We start from the raw sequence: 19,022 nt of genomic DNA, 5'->3' as shown, positions 1-19,022 counted from the left end.
GGCTCTTCTTACCACTAAGTAAAGCTTGCATAACACCAGTGGTACACATACCATAGTTAGGGAATCACTGCTTTAGTCCATTGATAGTATGATGCCGATAACTCTTACAAGAAATGACAGGGATACATGATACAACACCTAATAGAAAAACTCAGTGTACCTCTCCTGGATAATTCGAGACTTTGGATCTGTATGTATTTCTCCACAACATTGTTGCAAATATGAATGACAGGATATGCACACACTGCAGGCTTTATATTATTAAACAATTAAAAATAATTGTAAAGTTTCTCATCAGTTACTGTGGTGTTGACACATGCTGCAGACACTCAGGTCACCTCTGACATTATCAGATTGGCACCTCGGTTTGTACAGGGACCATGGTGTCTGCCACAGCCTAATATAGTGATGTGTAATAACGTGCCAAGATGGTATTAACTGCTCCACTGCTCTTCCTGACCTTATGTGTGTGGCCCACTTTCCCCTCACTCAGCAACATGTAGTGCGAGGAGGAGTGCACCCTCAAGTGGAAGCCCTGATGTACAGCAGCTCTGTGGGCTGTGGGAAGTTTTGAAGCCACTGTTAAAAAAAAGGATGTGTTCAGGTGAAGTGGGGAACATTTTGCATGTGTGACCTCAGTCAAATCCATCAGCCCATCACACTGTTTGATATAGTTTGGGCTATTTGTTTTGTATTATTCAGCTGTAAAAAAAAAAAAAAAAAGTTTTGTTTATTTTAATCTAAGTCATTCTAATAGCCAAATAACAGCTGTAAAATTGGCTACTGTAGGTTTAGTAGATAATAATTTATACAAATAAGCCTTGAGTCCTTAAGTTCCATTTCTTTCCCTGAGCTTTCCCTTTTTTCAGATATGATTGTAAAATAGTATTTTTTTCTGTCCTGTATAAATATAATAACAAAAGCTAATTCCTTTACATAATAAAAATAAGCGATTCCCTCTGAGGGGGCGGGGCGACCGGACGTGACGTCAATATCGGAAACACTGTCAGACTCGGATAACGCACGTGTGAAAGGGAGCTGTTGAAAGAATATGAGCGTGTAGCTCTGCATGGTAGAGGCCTGAAATACAGGAGATACGCGTTCATACCGACGTTTTTGTTGAATTTCTGCTGGTGAACAGGCAGCTAGACAACAGGAACCTTCCCGGCTGCTCAGAGGCGCGCGAAGCAGGACGACGGGTGGACGGTTAACTGACCGATAAGGAGTGTGACACACAGGGCGAAGCAAGAAAGTTCTCGGTCTCTCTTCGCGGGCCTGTGTGTGTCTGTGTGTGTGTGGTCACTCGTTGCCTTAGCAGCTTTGTGGAGTTGATTTCTTATTAAAGACTGAAGGACTGCTGGCAGTTACTTTGACGTCATGGCAGACTATCTGATAAGCGGACAGACCGGTTACGTCCCCGATGACGGGCTAACGGGACAGCAACTGTTCAACGGTGGAGACGGGCTCACATACAAGTAAAGACACCTTCATAACTCCCACTCCACTGCCCCGGGCTAAACAGGCTAAGCTCGGCGACACACTTTGACAAAATGCTAGTTTTGTCATTTAGCTCTGTGTGCTGACAGTGCAGTTTGACGCGTTTTCAATGTGATGTAGGAGCGCGAGCTAAATGTTTCAGTTGGCCAGAATCTCAAACTGGTGATCTCAAAGGCAGACTGATGTAGTTAGCTAAGGTCGTACATTGATTGTCTTAAGTCTGATTTGGGGAGTTTGTGTTTTTTGTGCCAAATAATAGAAAATCAATATTAAATGAAGATAGGACCCGTTATATTAGCAGCCAGAAACAAGCTGGCTTTGGAGCCTGGGTCCATGTTATGGAACAGTCAGTGACAGTTCCATTAAAGCAGCCGTGATGAGTTTTTCGTTGGTTATGAAACAGATTGAAATTAATTCTGATGTCTCTGTATGACCTACAAAAGCAAACCAGACCATCAGCAACAAGATTGGTTATTTCTATATAGTTATTTTAAATGCCTGAAACCGCTGCCTCCGTTTACATTTTCCAGGGCAAAAAAGTGAGTGATGCATATGACTTTAAGAGAAAGCAGGATGAGATTTTCTAGTTAAAAACCACCACCTAAGCATACAGGATAAAATCAGCAAAGAGATCAGGGGTACCACGTTGTCCACAGGGGGTGCCAGAATCAACACAAAAACCCAAAGTTCCTCCCAGCAGCTTTAATGATTCATACATCCACTATTTGTGTAATGAAACGTTGAACTCCTTTTCTTTTAGGGCAAAGTCTCTAGACAGGCTCAAACTCGTCCACAGACGGTCTGGTCTGAAGTGAAAACTCCTCAATATAAGAAAACATAAGCTGCATGGTTAATAAGGACAAAGTTCATGCAGCTCTGTGTTAGTATTAACTGGGTGATCTTGGCAGCAGAACAGTCAAACAAGTTTGTATTGCCCTGCAGTGAAGTTTTATGACTGACTTGAACTTCACCGCAAGACCGTTAATTGCTTTCCTTTTTTAAATAAAACATTGCCAGCCAACAAGGATAGCAGGTAGATAAAGAAGCAGCATTAAAAAGTGAAATCACTGTCTTGTCTAAATAGCAGTCTCGTGGAAAGGAGAAGGGAAATGAACACATTCCTTTTGTAGACACACCGGTTCTAAATTTAGGTCCTGGTTTACGTTCCTGTGTTGTTGTTCTGGACTGTGTGGACCCTGGCTTTATTTAGAGCATCTGCTTAGTAGTTCTCTATACAACAAAGCGCTGACAGTACTGATGATATTAAAGTTAGATTAGGCACTTTTTTCTATACCCATTCTTTGTTATATTTGTTGAAGTACTCTTCTGTCCTGACGGCTATAGATAATGCAAAGATGTGTCTTATTTTTACTAATATACTTATAAAGCAATTAGCTGATCAAATTTTGATGGTCTTGTTAAATGATTGAGTATGTTTCCGTGCTGTTTTTTTTGAATAAGCATATACGGTTGTATCGAAGCAAATGTGTATTCATGACCTTTTGACCCCCTTAACCTATTTAATTGGTTTGGAAGCTTTTAACAGTGTACTAAAATAGTAATGGTTGTATGTCGGACAGTCACTCATGTCACATGCTTGAACACCATGTGATCAACATGCCTACCATGTAAAAAGTTATTTGTAAAAATGTGTCACACATGCACTTGTACTGAAACGTGATGACACCTTCTGAAGAGCCTTGAAGAAGGAATTCATGCTATATACATCTTGGAGTCGTTCAAGTCACAGTTTTCCTTGAATGCCTTCTTGGTTTTCTATTTCTGAACTTCTGAACATATTTGCTTCAACAAGCTCGCTGTTTACAGACATGTGAAATACATACCACATACTAGTATGTCTTTTGTAAGGTACATGCGTACTCATTTAATATTTTCTAGATCTCTTAACTGCACAGTGAAACCTGATCAGTGATTCTGTTGGTAATGCTTACAAGTTAATCTTATGGTTTTATGCTCAGTTTAGGTAAAGTCTTTCCAGACTTCATGTTCGGTTGGCTGAACTGTTAATATAGAAAAGTCTTCAAAAGTGTTGCTGCCCTTACCTTGTCTTTCTTTTCTCATCTTCAGCGATTTCCTGATTCTGCCAGGCTACATTGACTTCACGGCAGACCAAGTGGTGAGTTGTGATGAATCGTTTACCAACACATGAAATCTGGTCAAAGCTGATGTTGTGGTATTAAACTAATCTGAGTGTGGGCTGATGTCCCGGTGGGGAGTGAGGAGATCAGCATATATTCCCAGAATTAGGCTTATCATGTTTCCACAGGCCAGAGCAGCAAATCATTGCTTCCTAGAATTTAATGTTTACCCTGGTATTTTCATTTTATTGCAAAAGTATAACTTTTGATGAAAGTTGCCAAAAGTGACATTTATAAGATAATGTCAAACTATAAAATGCAGTGTAACATATCCAGAAGTAGAGAGGAGTCATGAACTGACACACTCAGGACATTATGTTCTAAAGCAGTTACTGTCTTGAGTTGGAGAGCTTCCTTGCTGCCATAAAAACACAAGATTAATACAAAACATGTAGTATAGACGCAGCTTAAGACTTGTTGTAGTAGCACAGTTGTTACTTATAACTTTAACAATGCTTCTGCTCTTTTCTACTTTCCCAGTAAGGCAGTGGCTCAACCCCAGTACCCTGAACCTGAAGCACATGAACAGCATTCAGCCATTATTTATTTTATAACTTACACCTGTGCTTGTCTTATGATAACGTGTTACTCAAGAGTAGTTTCTCATTGTGTTAAAATGTCCATGAGTGCCAAATGTACAAATCGTGTTTAATTTACCCAGGACCTGACTTCAGCGCTCACCAAACAAATCACCATGAAAACTCCCTTTGTCTCCTCTCCCATGGACACCGTTACAGAGGCCAACATGGCCATCGCTATGGCAGTAAGTATTGGACTCAAACACACGCTTTCTTTGGATTATTACACTGTTCCTGCTCAAGTGTTAGTACTCAGATGCTAAATCATGTGTCATGTCTCCTCCCAGCTAACGGGTGGCATTGGCTTCATCCACCACAACTGCACTCCAGAGTTTCAGGCCAATGAAGTCCGCAAAGTCAAGGTAGTGATGGTTTTATTTTCTCTTTACACTCATCTTCATCCCTACTTTCATTTTGTTCTCTTGATCTTTTGTCTCTTTTTTTTCTATGTTTTTTCTTATTTTCCTGATGTAGTGTTTGTTTTTGCAATGTTACTAGTCTTCTTCCTTTTTACTCCATTTATAGACAGATGGATGAATGGATGTACTTTATTGATCCCAAACTGGGACATTGTGGTTTATTTTTATATCTATCATTTCTGTTCATCTCACATTAGTTTCTCTTTTTCTGTTTTTCTCCATTTTTATTTGCGGCTGTCAGTTGAAAGATGAAGAAGTGTTTTTCCCTGCATCCCTTGCTCCTCTGCTTTAGAGTGTAGGCAAGAAAATGCTAATATGTTCTTTCCAACCCTAATTGATTCCCTTACACCCTTGTCCTTTGTTTAACTCCCAATTTCTTGTCCCCATCCTGTGCTCCTCAATCCTTTTCCATTTCTTATTTCTTTTTGTTCCACACTACTGCTCCTTCTCCTGCCCCCCACCCCTCCTTTTTCTCATCTCCTCCCTTCCCTCGCCCCCTCCAGCGTTATGAGCAAGGCTTCATTACCGACCCTGTCGTGATGAGTCCCACCAAGCGAGTACGGGACGTCTTCCTGGCAAAGGCTCGTCACGGCTTCTGTGGTATCCCAATCACAGACAACGGCAAAATGGGCGGCAAGCTGGTGGGCATCATCTCTTCTAGAGACATCGACTTCCTGAAGGAGGAGGACCACGACCTGGCACTGAGCGAGGTGGGTGGAGTTTGACCTAAGCCGAGTATTATGCTGCAGGTTTTAATGAGACATAGTAAGCACATAAGTCAGAGCCCCAATTTTATAGGGATGTATGATTTTTTTTTTTTACAGCTGTGTAGTGTGTATTATAACCAATTAAAAATATTGATAAAGATGACCGATTAGGTCAACTAATGAATATTTTGTCTTCAAATCTCGTTTTCAAGTGGAAACCGGAGAGAGGAGATAACGAGTTAAACATTAAAATAAACATTGGATATCACACAAGACTGGCTTTTGCATCAATTTCTATACACAGCCGAAATGTATGAAGATCTGTTTTGCATGGATCTCTTCACTAATAAAAGGCTGCATCTCCAACTTCTAAAAAAGAAAATTCTTTCCTAAAAATACTCTGAGTTCTGCATTCTCAGAGACCTCACCGTTGAGTTAAGAGGCTTCCTTTTATTTATGCTCTATGTGCATTTTTACAGGTAATGACAAAGCGGGAGGAGCTTGTGGTCGCCCCTGCTGGAGTGACACTTAAAGAAGCCAATGAAATCCTCCAGAGGAGTAAGAAAGGTAAGAAGGATGAATTGATCACTCAAAAGAATTATTAAAGACTTGCATGTCTTTTTTTAAGAACCACAAATTTATCTTAATTAACAATATGACATAAAGGGGGATTAGCCTACATCCAGGTTTCAGTCCCTGTCCATGTTTAACCTCTCCTCTCCTCCTGCAGGCAAACTGCCCATAGTGAATGAAGAGGGCTCCCTGGTGTCCATCATCGCCCGCACAGACTTAAAGAAGAACAGAGACTTCCCCCTGGCTTCCAAAGATTCCCGCAAACAACTGCTGTGTGGCGCCGCCATCGGAACCCACAATGACGACAAGTACCGACTGGATCTGCTGGCGCAGAGTGGGGTGGATGTGGTTGTACTTGTAAGGAGGACTCAAGCACATGCTCTAGAGATGGAGACTCTTATGTACCATATTGTCCAGGGAGAATTAAGTTAGTCTTTTTTTAGGGGACTGGGCTCAAAATAGCTCAAATTTCTCTACAAGGAACAATTTCAGGGGGCTTTCTTTGTTCCTAAACAAATATATGTGGATTTAGGTTTATAACAAGAAATCAATACTGGATGTAATTTCTAGTGAGCTCATTCACTGATTTGTAATGGGTAAACTGGGTTAACTTAGTGTGTTAGTGGTAGGCACTTTGGTACTCAGGTGCCACAGTCTGTATGGCTAGATATCATAATCAAAGAAGTGAAGCAGAATCTGCACACTGTTAAGAAAAGTTTGCCCTGTGTGTGTTAATGAGAGATGATCTCTTTAATGATACTCTGTGGGGGATGAAACCCTTTAACTCAACCATTGGAGAAAATGTTAGGGTTTGATTTGATCTAGATTAACTACATTTACCTTTTTAGGTTGACTACCTGTTTCGCAGTGATGATGCTGTGTAAAAACCAATATGTTCTTCTGTACCTCCAGGACTCATCTCAGGGCAACTCAATCTATCAAATCAACATGATCAAATACATCAAAGAAAAGTTTCCAAACCTACAGGTCATCGGAGGCAATGGTAACTACACCTCTCTTTTTCTGTAACATACAAAACATACAGGAACATATTTCTATTGATCCCTGCTTCCTTGATGCCTGACATTAAATTTAAAAAAGTTGAAGTGGCTTGTGAAAGCTTACATTGGAAGAACATTGTCATTATCCAGCTCTAACAGCCTCTCTGTCTCCCCCTCTCTGCTCCAGTGGTGACTGCAGCTCAGGCTAAGAACCTTATCGACGCAGGAGCAGATGCGCTTAGAGTGGGGATGGGCAGCGGCTCCATCTGCATCACACAGGAAGGTTAGTGACTGACCTGCAATCTCAACAAACACCAACTGTCATGCTCTCACCCACGAAGCAGCTGTCAGCCAATCTGGAGCTTCATATATAGTCATTGGATCTGTCAATCAAAGTGGGAAAGGAAATTAGGATCAACCTAACTCACTGTTTTTGAGGCAATATATAGGAGCTATATGGCCAGTTTTCTTGACTGATCCTAAAGCTGTAGCCAAACTGCATGATGTCAGCCTGATAATGGCATGAAATATTTCATTCAACACTTTTGTCGTTTTATTCTGTGTAGAGGGGCTTTGAAGACAATCAATTCAGCATCTAGTACTCCTCAGAAGGCTCAGGTGGAAAAAAAGTCAGAAATATTTTGGATTCCCAAGATTAAATAAACATGATTGACAGCGATATTGAGGTTTAAAATGTGTGCTCCACCTGTAGAACACTCTGCTGCATATTAAATCAAGCGCTCCCGAAACTAACAGCCACTCCCCCAGGGGGCGATTGAGAGGTTTTGGCTTCACTTTTGGGGGAGCTGTAATGTCATGAGTGCCTACCTTGCAACTGCAGTTTAGAGTGGAAGAGTAAACAGAGACCGGTCAGGAGAAACAAAAATTCAAATGTCTGGAACAGAAGACGAAGAGCTGGTCTCCCGAAATGGCTCTTCAGAGTATTTTGGGTTTAGGGCAAGTGATGTTAATCAAGAAAAAATGATATGCAAAGAGTGCATGAAACCTGTGTCTGCGCCGCAAAGCAACACAACTAACTTGTTCAACCACCTGAAAAAATGCCACAAAGTGCAGTATGATGAGTGTATGAAGGCCAAGAGGAAAAACGTTGCTACTACCCATCCTTGTTCAGCATCAAGTCAGACATCCATAACAACGACGCTGTACAGCGCGTCACCCAATCCCCCCCAACTCCCAAAGACAGACTCAAATCACCAATGCGATCGCATTACATTGGCATTTGGCATTGGCCAAAGATATGTGTCCTATAATTCAGGTAAAGATGCTTATTTTAAGTCTTAGTTTGATGCAAAGATTTTGATATTAGCAGGAATGTAGCACATTGAAGTGAAAACGGAGCTCTGTTGACTTAATTTTGGGTAAAACGTTTTTTGGTACAATTATAATTACACTCACCGGCCAATATATTAGGCACACCTGACAAATGTAATGTAATCCAATACACCAGCTCAGCCATAAGATTTGTCATAGACGTGTTAATTTAATGATATTTCAGCGTCAAGGTCATAATTGGTGGTGGGGCTGTACTGAGCTGCATTATATTCAGGTGTTTCTGTAAATAGGGAGGACAAGAAAATAGAGACACATCTCAATATAATTTAGTTCAGTACAACACCACCTTTAACTATGGCCTCAGTAATAAATATAATTGAATTTACACACTTCTGACTCTCAACAAAACAAAAGTCAACAAAAACTAAACTTCATAAAAGCTGAATCCATGGCAGTGCTGTTGTATTGAATTGTACAGTGTACCTAATGAAGTGGCCGGTGAGTGTGACATTTTAAGTCTTAGTTTATAATAGTTTAAAATATAACTGAAAGACTTGCTCTGTTTATTTTAATGTGAAAGTACAATTTTTGTTTTCCTTAAAATGAAAAATCATGATCTCGGTATTGATAAAAATAATTGTGATTATGATTTTGGCTCTAGTCGTGCAGCCCTAGTCTGAAGTGTGTGACATGTTCTCTGCTTCAGGTGCAGTGTACAGTATGTTCACATTTTTGTTCCGGAAAGTCTGGCTCTGGAACCTCCTGCCTGATTGCCTTTGCAAGTCATGCAGGTTTTAATGAAGTCACGACAAGTACAAAGATCAACTGATGTGAAATAGTGGCCATCCGGAGAGACAAACTGTAGTTGGTGAAAAGTGCAGTTAGGGTTTTTGTGAGCCAGTTTCTCAGAAAGATGATCTGAATTTGTTTTAGTGTGAAAACTAGCTTTGGATTTTGAATAGAAATTTTAATGGAGATGCAGTTAGCAGTGTTTTGGAATAGTTTCTGGAATAGTTAAGAAGTATAGTGTAGATATTGTTTGTCTCAGTGCTTCTTGTTGTTTCTTCATCTTTTCCAAGACTTCTCTTATATCGTGAGTTATTTTTGTTTGTGTTTTTTTTTTGCTTACGTATTTCTTTAATTTTGTTTGTCATCTTCATCTTGTTGTCTCCCCCTCATCCTCTTAAACACTCTCCTCTGCCTCCTTACCTGGTGTCTGGATGAGGTGTGTTTGTTATGTGTATTTATGTGTCTATGTCCAGCTGCCCTCAGTGTACCACCAGCAATAAAGCTCCACAGCCCCAAAACCCCAACCACTGTTACGGGATACTCCAGTAAGTTCCCAAACACTCTGGCCTGTGCTGGGTTCCCATAGGCTCAACTTTCACAGTGTGCCTGCCCCCCCACTTCACAGCCCGCTGCACTGATTGGTTAACAGCTTTGCATCAGTAGTGGGTAGTGGTAGTTTTTTTTGTTTGTGTTCAGAGCTGGCCTTGGGGATTTTGGGGTTTTGGGGTTTTTGCTTGATCCTGTGTCCTCACTAATCTGTCAATCATCCTGAGTGAATGTTGCTCTTCCCTCATCCACTTTACTGACCTTTTGGTCTCTGGTCTGGATGATGTCACCAGATTCAGACACTGTCCACTTGTGTCCTTTCGTTGCCTGGATACCATTGGTCAGATGGTGGCTGGTTTAAGTCTTAACCCCCCTGTGTGCTGCTACTGTAAAAGGACTGATTCATTGCCCTCCCTTCCTCAGCATTGTGTCACTCATAGACCACAGCTCTCATCCATTTCTGTCATCCATTACCAAACACACACAGTTGGAATGAGCAGCAGAGGCATAGTAATGCAGCTGGCTGCCACAAGGTGTCTCTGTTAAGCAGAGTTGATAGTGAGCTGGTTGTGGCACAGAAGTAGGGGAAATCTGTTTTCATTTTTTACCAGATACAATGTTTTTTTTTTTCCTGTCCAACTTTAAGAAATCTGTGTTTATCTGATTTGGGCACATTTTGTCATTAAAGAGAGCGCTTTAAGCAGAGAGTTAAGTAAAGAAGCAGCATGTCACAAAAACAGCAGATATCCTTTTTCTGTTCTTTCTGCTAAGGGGCTGTGGAAGAAGTAGATAAGTAAGTTAGGGAATCTTTGATTTTTATGATTTGCATCCACATTAAGGCAAATTCCTCAATATTTAGCATTTAACAGTTGATAAAATTTTTGTACCAATTTTTGCGATTCTGTCACTGTTATTTCAGCTGAAAGCTTCACTTCAGTACTTAGAAGATTATAATTAATCATCATTATCAACGACAAGGTGGTCTAAACAATATATATTTTGCTCTGTCATCATACTCAAATAGTCCTCAGTTTGTAATAATCTGTATAATAATATATCTCGGTCTGCATCGAGATATGCATTTACAGGCCTGCACAAAGCTCATGTAAAAATGTGCTGCCATCGTGATTGTTGCACCCAGTCTTTGGATGTGTAGCATGGCCGATGAGCGTACATCTGTAACTGGCACTTGCTTCGTGTAGTCTGAGCAGCATTGTGGCTGAAAAGAGATGAGGGGTTTCTCATTTTTGGCTTTGTTGTCGTCTCTCTTTTCTTCTTTGTTCATATGCTTTTGTGAAATGGGACATGTACAGATCAGTAAATGATAAATCAGTCGAAACATAATCCGTATTCTTTGCTTGAACATATTGGGCCGCACAGTTATTATAATCACGTACACAATGTATGTCATTAGACTAAAATGAGCCAAAGTAGCAGACTTTTGCAAAATTTAAAATATCCCAATTATAATTTATTACCCTGGATTACCCTGACAGGTCTCACAGTATTTACATAATATAATCGCTCCATGACTGTATGTGACTGATTTGACCGACGTATAAGAAGCGTCTACTATTGGTTCCTGTTTTTTCAGTTGTAGATCAGGCCCGTCAATATATGGGCAGAGCACAATGCGGATTATTAGTTTGGTAAGTACCCTGCAGCCCTGAGCTTGCAGGAAACAAAACAACATTGGTCGGAAAAAAAAGGAATTGGGATGTTTTTCTTTGTTGTAAATTTGAATTTCAGGGTCCAGGACACGATGGCATGAAAGATTATTGGTTAAGATGTTATGGACGTAGTGGATAATTATTGACGAGCAGACATTGTAAGGATAAATAAAGACTTTTTTATTCAGTAAGAGGGTTTGGAGCCTTTTTGCAGTGTGGTATTTGTCTGCTGATGTGACAAGTTTAACTTCCTTATTCTCACTTTTCATAACCAGTAAAACATTCCCAGTCTGTCTGCTCATTCACAGATCTTTTTCCCTTTTATTTAACATCGCTAGAATGACTTGGAGTTTCCACCCTGCATGCCTATCAAAACACTATATACATTTGACAAGTCAGTTAATCAAATAGACAGAATTATTGGCTGCTAAATGTTGAAATGCCTGAATTTCTCAGCAATTTCCGTCATGAATCTATGAAGCTTTGTGTGGTGAGCTGTGATAGCATTTTGCAAGCTTTTCTGGTAGGTGAAGTATTGGTTTATGGGAAGACTATTTAGCCAGCAGTCATCATGAGAATGTGAAGAGTAGTTAAGCTGACCAACTGTCTGTTAGCTGTACTCATTCTCACATCATGTAATCCTTATGTCTCTCTACTTCCTCTTACTCTTCCCTTCAGTGCTGGCGTGTGGCAGACCCCAGGCCACAGCTGTCTATAAAGTCTCAGAGTACGCCAGGCGTTTTGGTGTGCCAGTCATCGCTGATGGTGGCATCCAGACTGTCGGGCACATCGCCAAAGCCCTGGCCCTGGGAGCATCTACAGGTATAGATAGTTTGACAAGAAGATCTATAGTGTGAATATATAAGCTTTTGGGTTTTTTGTTGTTGTCTACTGTCATATATTGTTTCATATTCATGTTACAGTGAGGATTATAATTTCAACAGTAGATCTTTGGAATTAAGTTGGGTTACCTTTTTTTCAGTGTAATCACAGTTTCACACAGAGTGCAGAAAACATAAACCAAATCTAGTGTTCTAGCTTCACTTCCACTAAAAAAACTCCCTGTCTGTGTCTAGTGATGATGGGCTCTCTGCTGGCTGCCACGAGTGAAGCTCCTGGTGAATATTTCTTCTCTGACGGTATCAGGCTTAAGAAATACCGTGGCATGGGCTCCCTGGATGCCATGGACAAAAACCTTGGCTCCCAGACCAGATACTTCAGGTGCACAAACACAAAGAGAAACTCTGTTAATTGATCGGGTTTAATGTTTACAGATCTACATATCTGCTTGCATCTCTGCATAAAAATGCATCTCTAAAGTAAAAGAGAAAAAAAAGAGTGCTGTTGTACCTGTACACACCATAGCCTAGTTTCACCATAGTGGCCTTAGAGACCCTTTCTGCCAACGGTCCTCTGCCTCACTAAAGTGCTCTTCAGGGGACTCTAGAGGAGAGAAGTCCTCCACCTCAAAAGAGCCCTCTGTGGCATATGTGCCTTTTGACTCTGTGTCGCTCTCCATTTTTCTCTGGCCTGGGGAGGGGACGTCACTGAGCTGCCTGACACACCCACCCCCCTCCACCCCCTCTCAGCCCCTTCCCCACTTTGAGCATTTTTCATAATTGTGCAGTGGGTGCAGTTACACTTTTTAAAAAAAGCAGACATTGTTAAATTTATGTTTTCTTTATTTTTTTTTCAAATTAAATATCACAACACACAAAATACTAACTGTTCAATTCACCTTCTTAATGATCACATTGTAAACCACAAGGTGGCAGTAAACAGTCTGTACAAGATGATCACTCCTTTTTCTTTCCTCCTCTCTCCTCACAGTGAGAGCGATAAGATTAAAGTAGCCCAGGGAGTTTCGGGAGCGGTGCAGGACAAAGGCTCTATCCACAAGTTTGTGCCCTACCTGCTGGCTGGCACTCAGCACTCCTGCCAGGACATCGGATCAAAGAGCCTCACACAGCTCAGGTAAAAAAATATAGATCAAGTAAAACTGCATTCCACTGACCTTCCATGGGGTTGATACAGATCCTTAAAGTGTCAGCACTTTGATCAGGCCTTCAGAAGTTATGGATAATTATTTATTTTACGTTTTTGTAATACACGCTTCATGATGACATTTTTACTGGTGCCAGGGACTGAGGCATAGTGGTTATTTAGACCCCAAAACACACCAGAGTGGTCGAAGAAAAATTCCCAGATGGTTTTTGAATTTAACTTCCGTTATTAAATGTATGTAACATACATTTTGGATACCATTTTAGCTTTGGTACTTGATGTTTTTTCCCCCCATTACATTCTTTTCCTTTTATCACACTGCATTTCCTTCCCTCGATATCTGGTGTTTTGTGTAACAGCATTTCTTTCCTCCCTGCAGAGCCATGATGTACACTGGAGATCTGAAATTTGAAAAGAGAACAACCTCAGCTCAGATGGAGGGTGGAGTCCACAGCCTGCACAGGTACACACATGCATATAATGTAATACAAAGTGGTGTTTCTTCTGTACAGATCCACTTTAACTAAGTAGAAAAGTGTTTAGTTTCATGTCTTGCCCCCAGCCACACAAACATTAGGTTAAACTTCCTCTTTAGTCACTCCAGTGTGTCTTAACAGGAAACCTCAGGGAGCGTGATGGAAAGCTGTGTGATCTGTGTTACTCTTCTTTCTCCCACAGTTATGAGAAGCGTCTGTTTTAAGAAGAAAGCCAGCTATTCAGCCTTCAGATGGAGAATCCTTCCAACTTACACATTATGCAAACACACTACTTGTTGCAAGTTAGTCTTTCAAAATAAACGCACACACAGAAACACACACTTTGCTCTTCCAAGGATCCATCAGTCTTCCTTCCAGTGTCATCTATGCATCGTCTGTGTTACTGTACAACTGTTTGTGTGTGAAAAAAGGGAACTAAGCATTTATCAATCAGTGCACGTGTGATTGACTCCTCCAATGCCTTTCATGTTGTGATAAAATGTCTGATGTGTCCGTTTTAAAGGCAAAAAAGTTGTCCAATAATAAAGCCTGTTTTTTTCCATGAGCTGCTGTTGTCTGCTTTTGTCTGTTGTGCAACTTAGTTTAGGACAGTATAAATATTTATTGTTAGTTTCTGATGATGCAACATGAAAAAAAAAAAGTTAAAATGAATAAAGTTGACATCACTGTATTGTCATGTTACCTGCAGAGAAGGAGGGTATCGCAAGAAGACATGCTGCAGCTTGTGGTGAGGAATGGTGACACTAAAAGATCTAAAGTCTGTCCGTCTGATGTTCTAAACAATGACTGAAAATGGTCATAAGTTGACAAAACTAATGTCCCTAATGTTTGTAAGTGACAACCCTTCCTTTAACCTGTTATTATATTGGACACTCATTAATACTTTGTAATATTGGTTTTGATAAGTATGTAAATAAACGTCTATATTTTTTAAGACTAACCAAACAAAAAGTCCTGGTAATGTTATAGACCATCAAACCTACAACACATAAGAGGGCATGCATTCCTATTAAACTTCTTTTAATTTTTTTTCTTTGGGAAGATATTTTTAACAATTCAGAGCCATGATACTTTTAACTACAACTTTTTAACAACTGGAATAAACAGTTACTCTGCAGATTCAGATTATGAATGCAAAGTATGATTAACAAATAACTGCTATAGATTAAGCTGCTCAGCCACATAAAGTACTGGGAATCAGCCAGAACTTTGCCAACTGCAACCTAGGTGATAGATAGCAAACTTTATCCAACCGTGTTGTTAAATTGCTTGACTGTAGACACTTTAAGTTGTTGATCATTTTCTTTGTGGAAATTGTAAATTGTATTACATGCAAATGCTTTTTGATGACTGTTTGCATCTGGTACCACCAAACTGTAAGTTGAGCGTTTATGTATATTTACCATCACTGAGTCTACAGTCAGTGGGGCATTTATTTCTACATTCACTTCAGAGGATAGATGTCCATTTAAACTGTTAATTACTTAATTCAAGGAAAAAGCGTGGGATTGATGCCCGGATCTCCTACCCACCTCTGCTCCACCTGCAGCACCTAACCTTCCTGTGGCTGCTGGAGGTCTCCAGGGAGGATCATGTGCTCTGCCAAATCCACCGGACTTTCCAGCCTGAAACCCAGATGGACTATTGGCACTCCTCAGTCACACTCTGTTGGTCACACCTGTCTCCGATCATCCATCATGTCACATGCAGGTGTTTCTAATTAACTCACAAGGAAAGAGTCAGCTTACAATCTTCCATCAGCCCAACAGAAATCAGGGTGATTCATATCATAAGCTCTTAGTTCGTGTTTGAATGGCACTTAAATTATTTCATTTATTTGTTATGCAGGTCTTAACAATCCAAATATATTATTAAAAAGCTGTGGAAAAACTCTTTTCAACCAAGTTGATCGCGCACGATCATCCCTAAACAACTCAATGACTTTTTCAATGCAAATCACCAAATTAAAGCCTGCTGCTGCTGCTGCTGCTGCTACCTCTGCTCATGCTGCTGTTAGTCTATACTTAACCCTATCATAGAAACACACATGCATCATGTAAGCCAATAATAATTTTCTGCTCAAAACAACATAAAACACCAACTCATCATTTCAAGATGCAAAAAAAGGTTATTTACGTGCACTAATCTTATCAAAACACGGACAACCGGCCTCAATATCAAATCATTTTTACAAAGCACGAACATATTTTCTATCTAAGAAACACACAATACTAACAGTTGATGGAGTAACTTAAAATGTTTCAGTTCTGCCTAGAATGCATTGGGTTTTTTTTTTTTATAATTTAATTTCTTTTCACTGTTAACCATTCTACAATTCTTGTCCAGTGTTCAATGGGTGCATGGGTTAAGCAATGCATTATCTAAAGATGGGGAAGTCACATTTTCTTTAAAGAATGTACAGCAGGACAATTTCAGAGAAAGGATTGCTTCCTATTTGTTTGCATATGTTTTATTTCTATTACTATTTCTTGCTGTATCTATTATCTGTTCATTAGAAAATGCTTATCAAATGTTTTAACAGGGTTTCTAAGCTGCTATATGTGAGGTTTCCTCACTTTGCAAACATTTGTAAAGACAACAAGAAAGATCCATAATTTTGGAAATGTGTCAAACTTGTTTGTAAAGAAAATTTAAGCATTTGGAGACTTTTAATTGTCTGCATATTTTATAAAAACAAAATATATTGCGATAACAAGTTTTATCTAAAACATTTAGATTTTGTGCTAATAGTGCTTAGAGTTTTTAAAATGTGACTACAGATCAGACAAAATATTTGTGATTGTGAAAATCAAATGTTATTTTAGTACAGCTACAATTAGAAGAATAATTACAACTAATGCTCCCTAAGATAATGATTGCACTTTATATGCCACATTTCTAAAGGCAAACTTTATGTTAAACTGCTTGGTTAAAAATGCATTTTAAGATTAAACTGTATAAAGATTGTCAAAAATCTTGTCAAAAAAAGCCGTCCTGGAAAATAAAGTAACAACAGAAGCTTCAGTTCGAAGCAGAATTGGATCAAAACTACATGAAAATTCTTACAACTTGTATTTTATCACATTTCTAAGACAGTTTTCTGGAAGAAAAAAGCGACATAATTTTCACACAAACACATAGAGGGAATTTAGGATAGAGAATATGTAATGGGGCAAGTTACAGATAGAAAATCACATCAACAAAAGTCAAATTACATGGGGCTAAAAGTTCAGTAAAGCACTGAGGTGCTTAATTTGCAGAAAACAAAAACTAATAATGAAGGGGTTATTGTTCCTGTAAATAACAAACACATTTCCCTTACTTTCCTTTAGTGATATCTATACACAGATAGAATTTCAAAATATGGTGCTCATAGGATCCTGACTAGTCTGGATTACTCCTCAACTGTTAAAACCAAAGCTATCTCCACAGCCAGATGTTGCTACTTGTGTCAAATTGTATGTTGTTGAGTAAACTGATCCTTTGTTAAATGTAAATGGATTTATATCTTGATGTTAACTATGGCGGACATGTAGAAAACTGACAAACACTACACTGGGAAAATAACTGACAGCATAGAGTTCAGTCAATACACACATGCTGGTTAAAATGTCCAAAATAAAAATAAAATTATTACAACAAAACAAAGAGCAGTAAATATAATGAAATGGGTTTTTTTCACGTCTGTCCTTAACATATTCAAACAAGATGATAAACATGCCTAAATGTCTCAAAATATAAACAATACTTTTAATTCAAATTATACGTAATCAGTTTAGGTTTTATAATAACAATAACATACTAAAAGCACTTCAAGACAAGAAAGGAAATCAAGCTCCACATTATAACTGACTGCTTTTCTTAGCAAAAAGGAGTTAAAATGAAAAGAATGCCTTTATCTTAAGATATTTGAAATAAAGATAATTTTAAAAAACGACAATAGTCATCTTATCTCTCTCCAGCAGGGAGAGGAGGTGGGAGGGAGTGGGAGTGAAGAAAGGAAAGGAGGAGTTTTGTGTTGAGGAGAAGTGAAAGTGAAAGAAATCTCTGAAGTATTTAAAGAGGAAGTTTGGACCCCAGGAGCTGTTGGCAGACGGGACGACACAGAGGAAGCACCGCTCTGAGATCTTGGTGAGAATTTATATCGAAACTATTGTCTATTGGTCACTATTGTTAAAAACTTTTGGACACAATGTATTTAATGTAATCATTTGTGTGAATCACGAATCTGGTACGTTTTTGTCAGCTTCTGGTGTACTTTCACTTTGTTTTCACTATCTTGGCTTTGTTAAGTCACTGTCCTCATTTCACCTTTGCCTTTTTCCTCATTCGACTTCATTCTTTTCAACTTTGTCCTCACATTCTTCTCGTAAAATCTTCTTTTACTGCTCGCAACAAATTTGATAGTTCCACCATTCATTTAGAGAGCTCTCTGGCTTTCTTATCAAGGGTTAAAGTATAGATGCCAAACCGAAAGCATGTCACTTTTTCAGGGTTTACTTTTTCTTCTTCAGAGCTTTTAAGAGCATGAGAAATTTAAAAACTATTTTAAGCCTCACAGGAAAGGCCCCATGATGTAAATCTCTTCCTTAATTTTTGCTCAGCTCTCTCCTTCCTTTTATCGTTCTATCAGCTCTTCCTTTTCAGGCTGACCTCTCGTGCCCGTCTCAGATGTTTCACAACAGGTTTTTCAAGACAGGGCACGGCTACAAAGGGTTATTTGTAACTGTGATACTTCAAGAGATAACACCTTGCTCAAATATTAAATGGACAGCTTTGGGTGAAGCTTTAGTGTTGCTAATAGAACAACTTATTTGTCAATTTCTCTGGTAAATTTTGCACTCTGCATCTGAAAGGTACACATGTGTGACAAATCTTTCTCATGTGTTGAAGTACAGAGTTATACTAGAATGAGCTTCAGTTTTCCATATTAACAGTAGTTAGACTTCACTTATAGACTGTCAACAGGCTAAAAAATGCATCAGTGTTTCCTTAAAGATTAATCTAATCTCTACTCTAAACTTGTATTAGTTGGTAAGATAAATATTCTTTATATATGCTCGACACAAGAAAACACTTAAACTGACAGTAGTTATGGTTATCTTAAATACAGAACTGAGACCTCTTAGTTTTAACATCTAACTTGCTTACATTTGTAGTGAAAATACACCAAATTAAAAATAGATTACAGAATCAAACTATTCATACTTGTACATGTCTATTAAAAGATGTGCTGAAACTTACTGACACTTGTCTTACAAAAAATGATATTCATGGCTTGAGAATGGG

The 19,022-nt window shown here is 39.1% G+C and overlaps 1 protein-coding gene across 1 annotated transcript; it reads left to right on the top strand.

Annotated features, from left to right (window-relative positions):
* The first annotated feature begins 1,026 nt into the window (after positions 1–1,026).
* On the top strand, positions 1,027–14,277 carry impdh2 (IMP (inosine 5'-monophosphate) dehydrogenase 2). Its single transcript, XM_069659690.1, has 14 exons — positions 1,027–1,475; positions 3,586–3,634; positions 4,318–4,419; positions 4,522–4,596; positions 5,157–5,363; positions 5,840–5,927; positions 6,091–6,290; positions 6,846–6,936; positions 7,122–7,217; positions 11,911–12,054; positions 12,309–12,453; positions 13,063–13,206; positions 13,616–13,699; positions 13,915–14,277. The coding sequence occupies exons 1-14, from the start codon at positions 1,378–1,380 to the stop codon at positions 13,934–13,936; spliced, it is 1,545 nt and encodes a 514-aa protein (XP_069515791.1). The 5' UTR covers positions 1,027–1,377; the 3' UTR covers positions 13,937–14,277.
* Positions 14,278–19,022: the final 4,745 nt, after the last annotated feature.

Source organism: Semicossyphus pulcher, unplaced genomic scaffold (genome assembly GCF_022749685.1).
Source record: "Semicossyphus pulcher isolate SPU_LCO1_2020_fin unplaced genomic scaffold, fSemPul1.0.p SCAF_13, whole genome shotgun sequence".
NCBI lineage: Eukaryota > Metazoa > Chordata > Actinopteri > Labriformes > Labridae > Semicossyphus > Semicossyphus pulcher.
The sequence above is the reverse complement of the archived record's forward strand: the minus strand, read 5'-3'. Positions and strand labels throughout refer to the sequence as shown.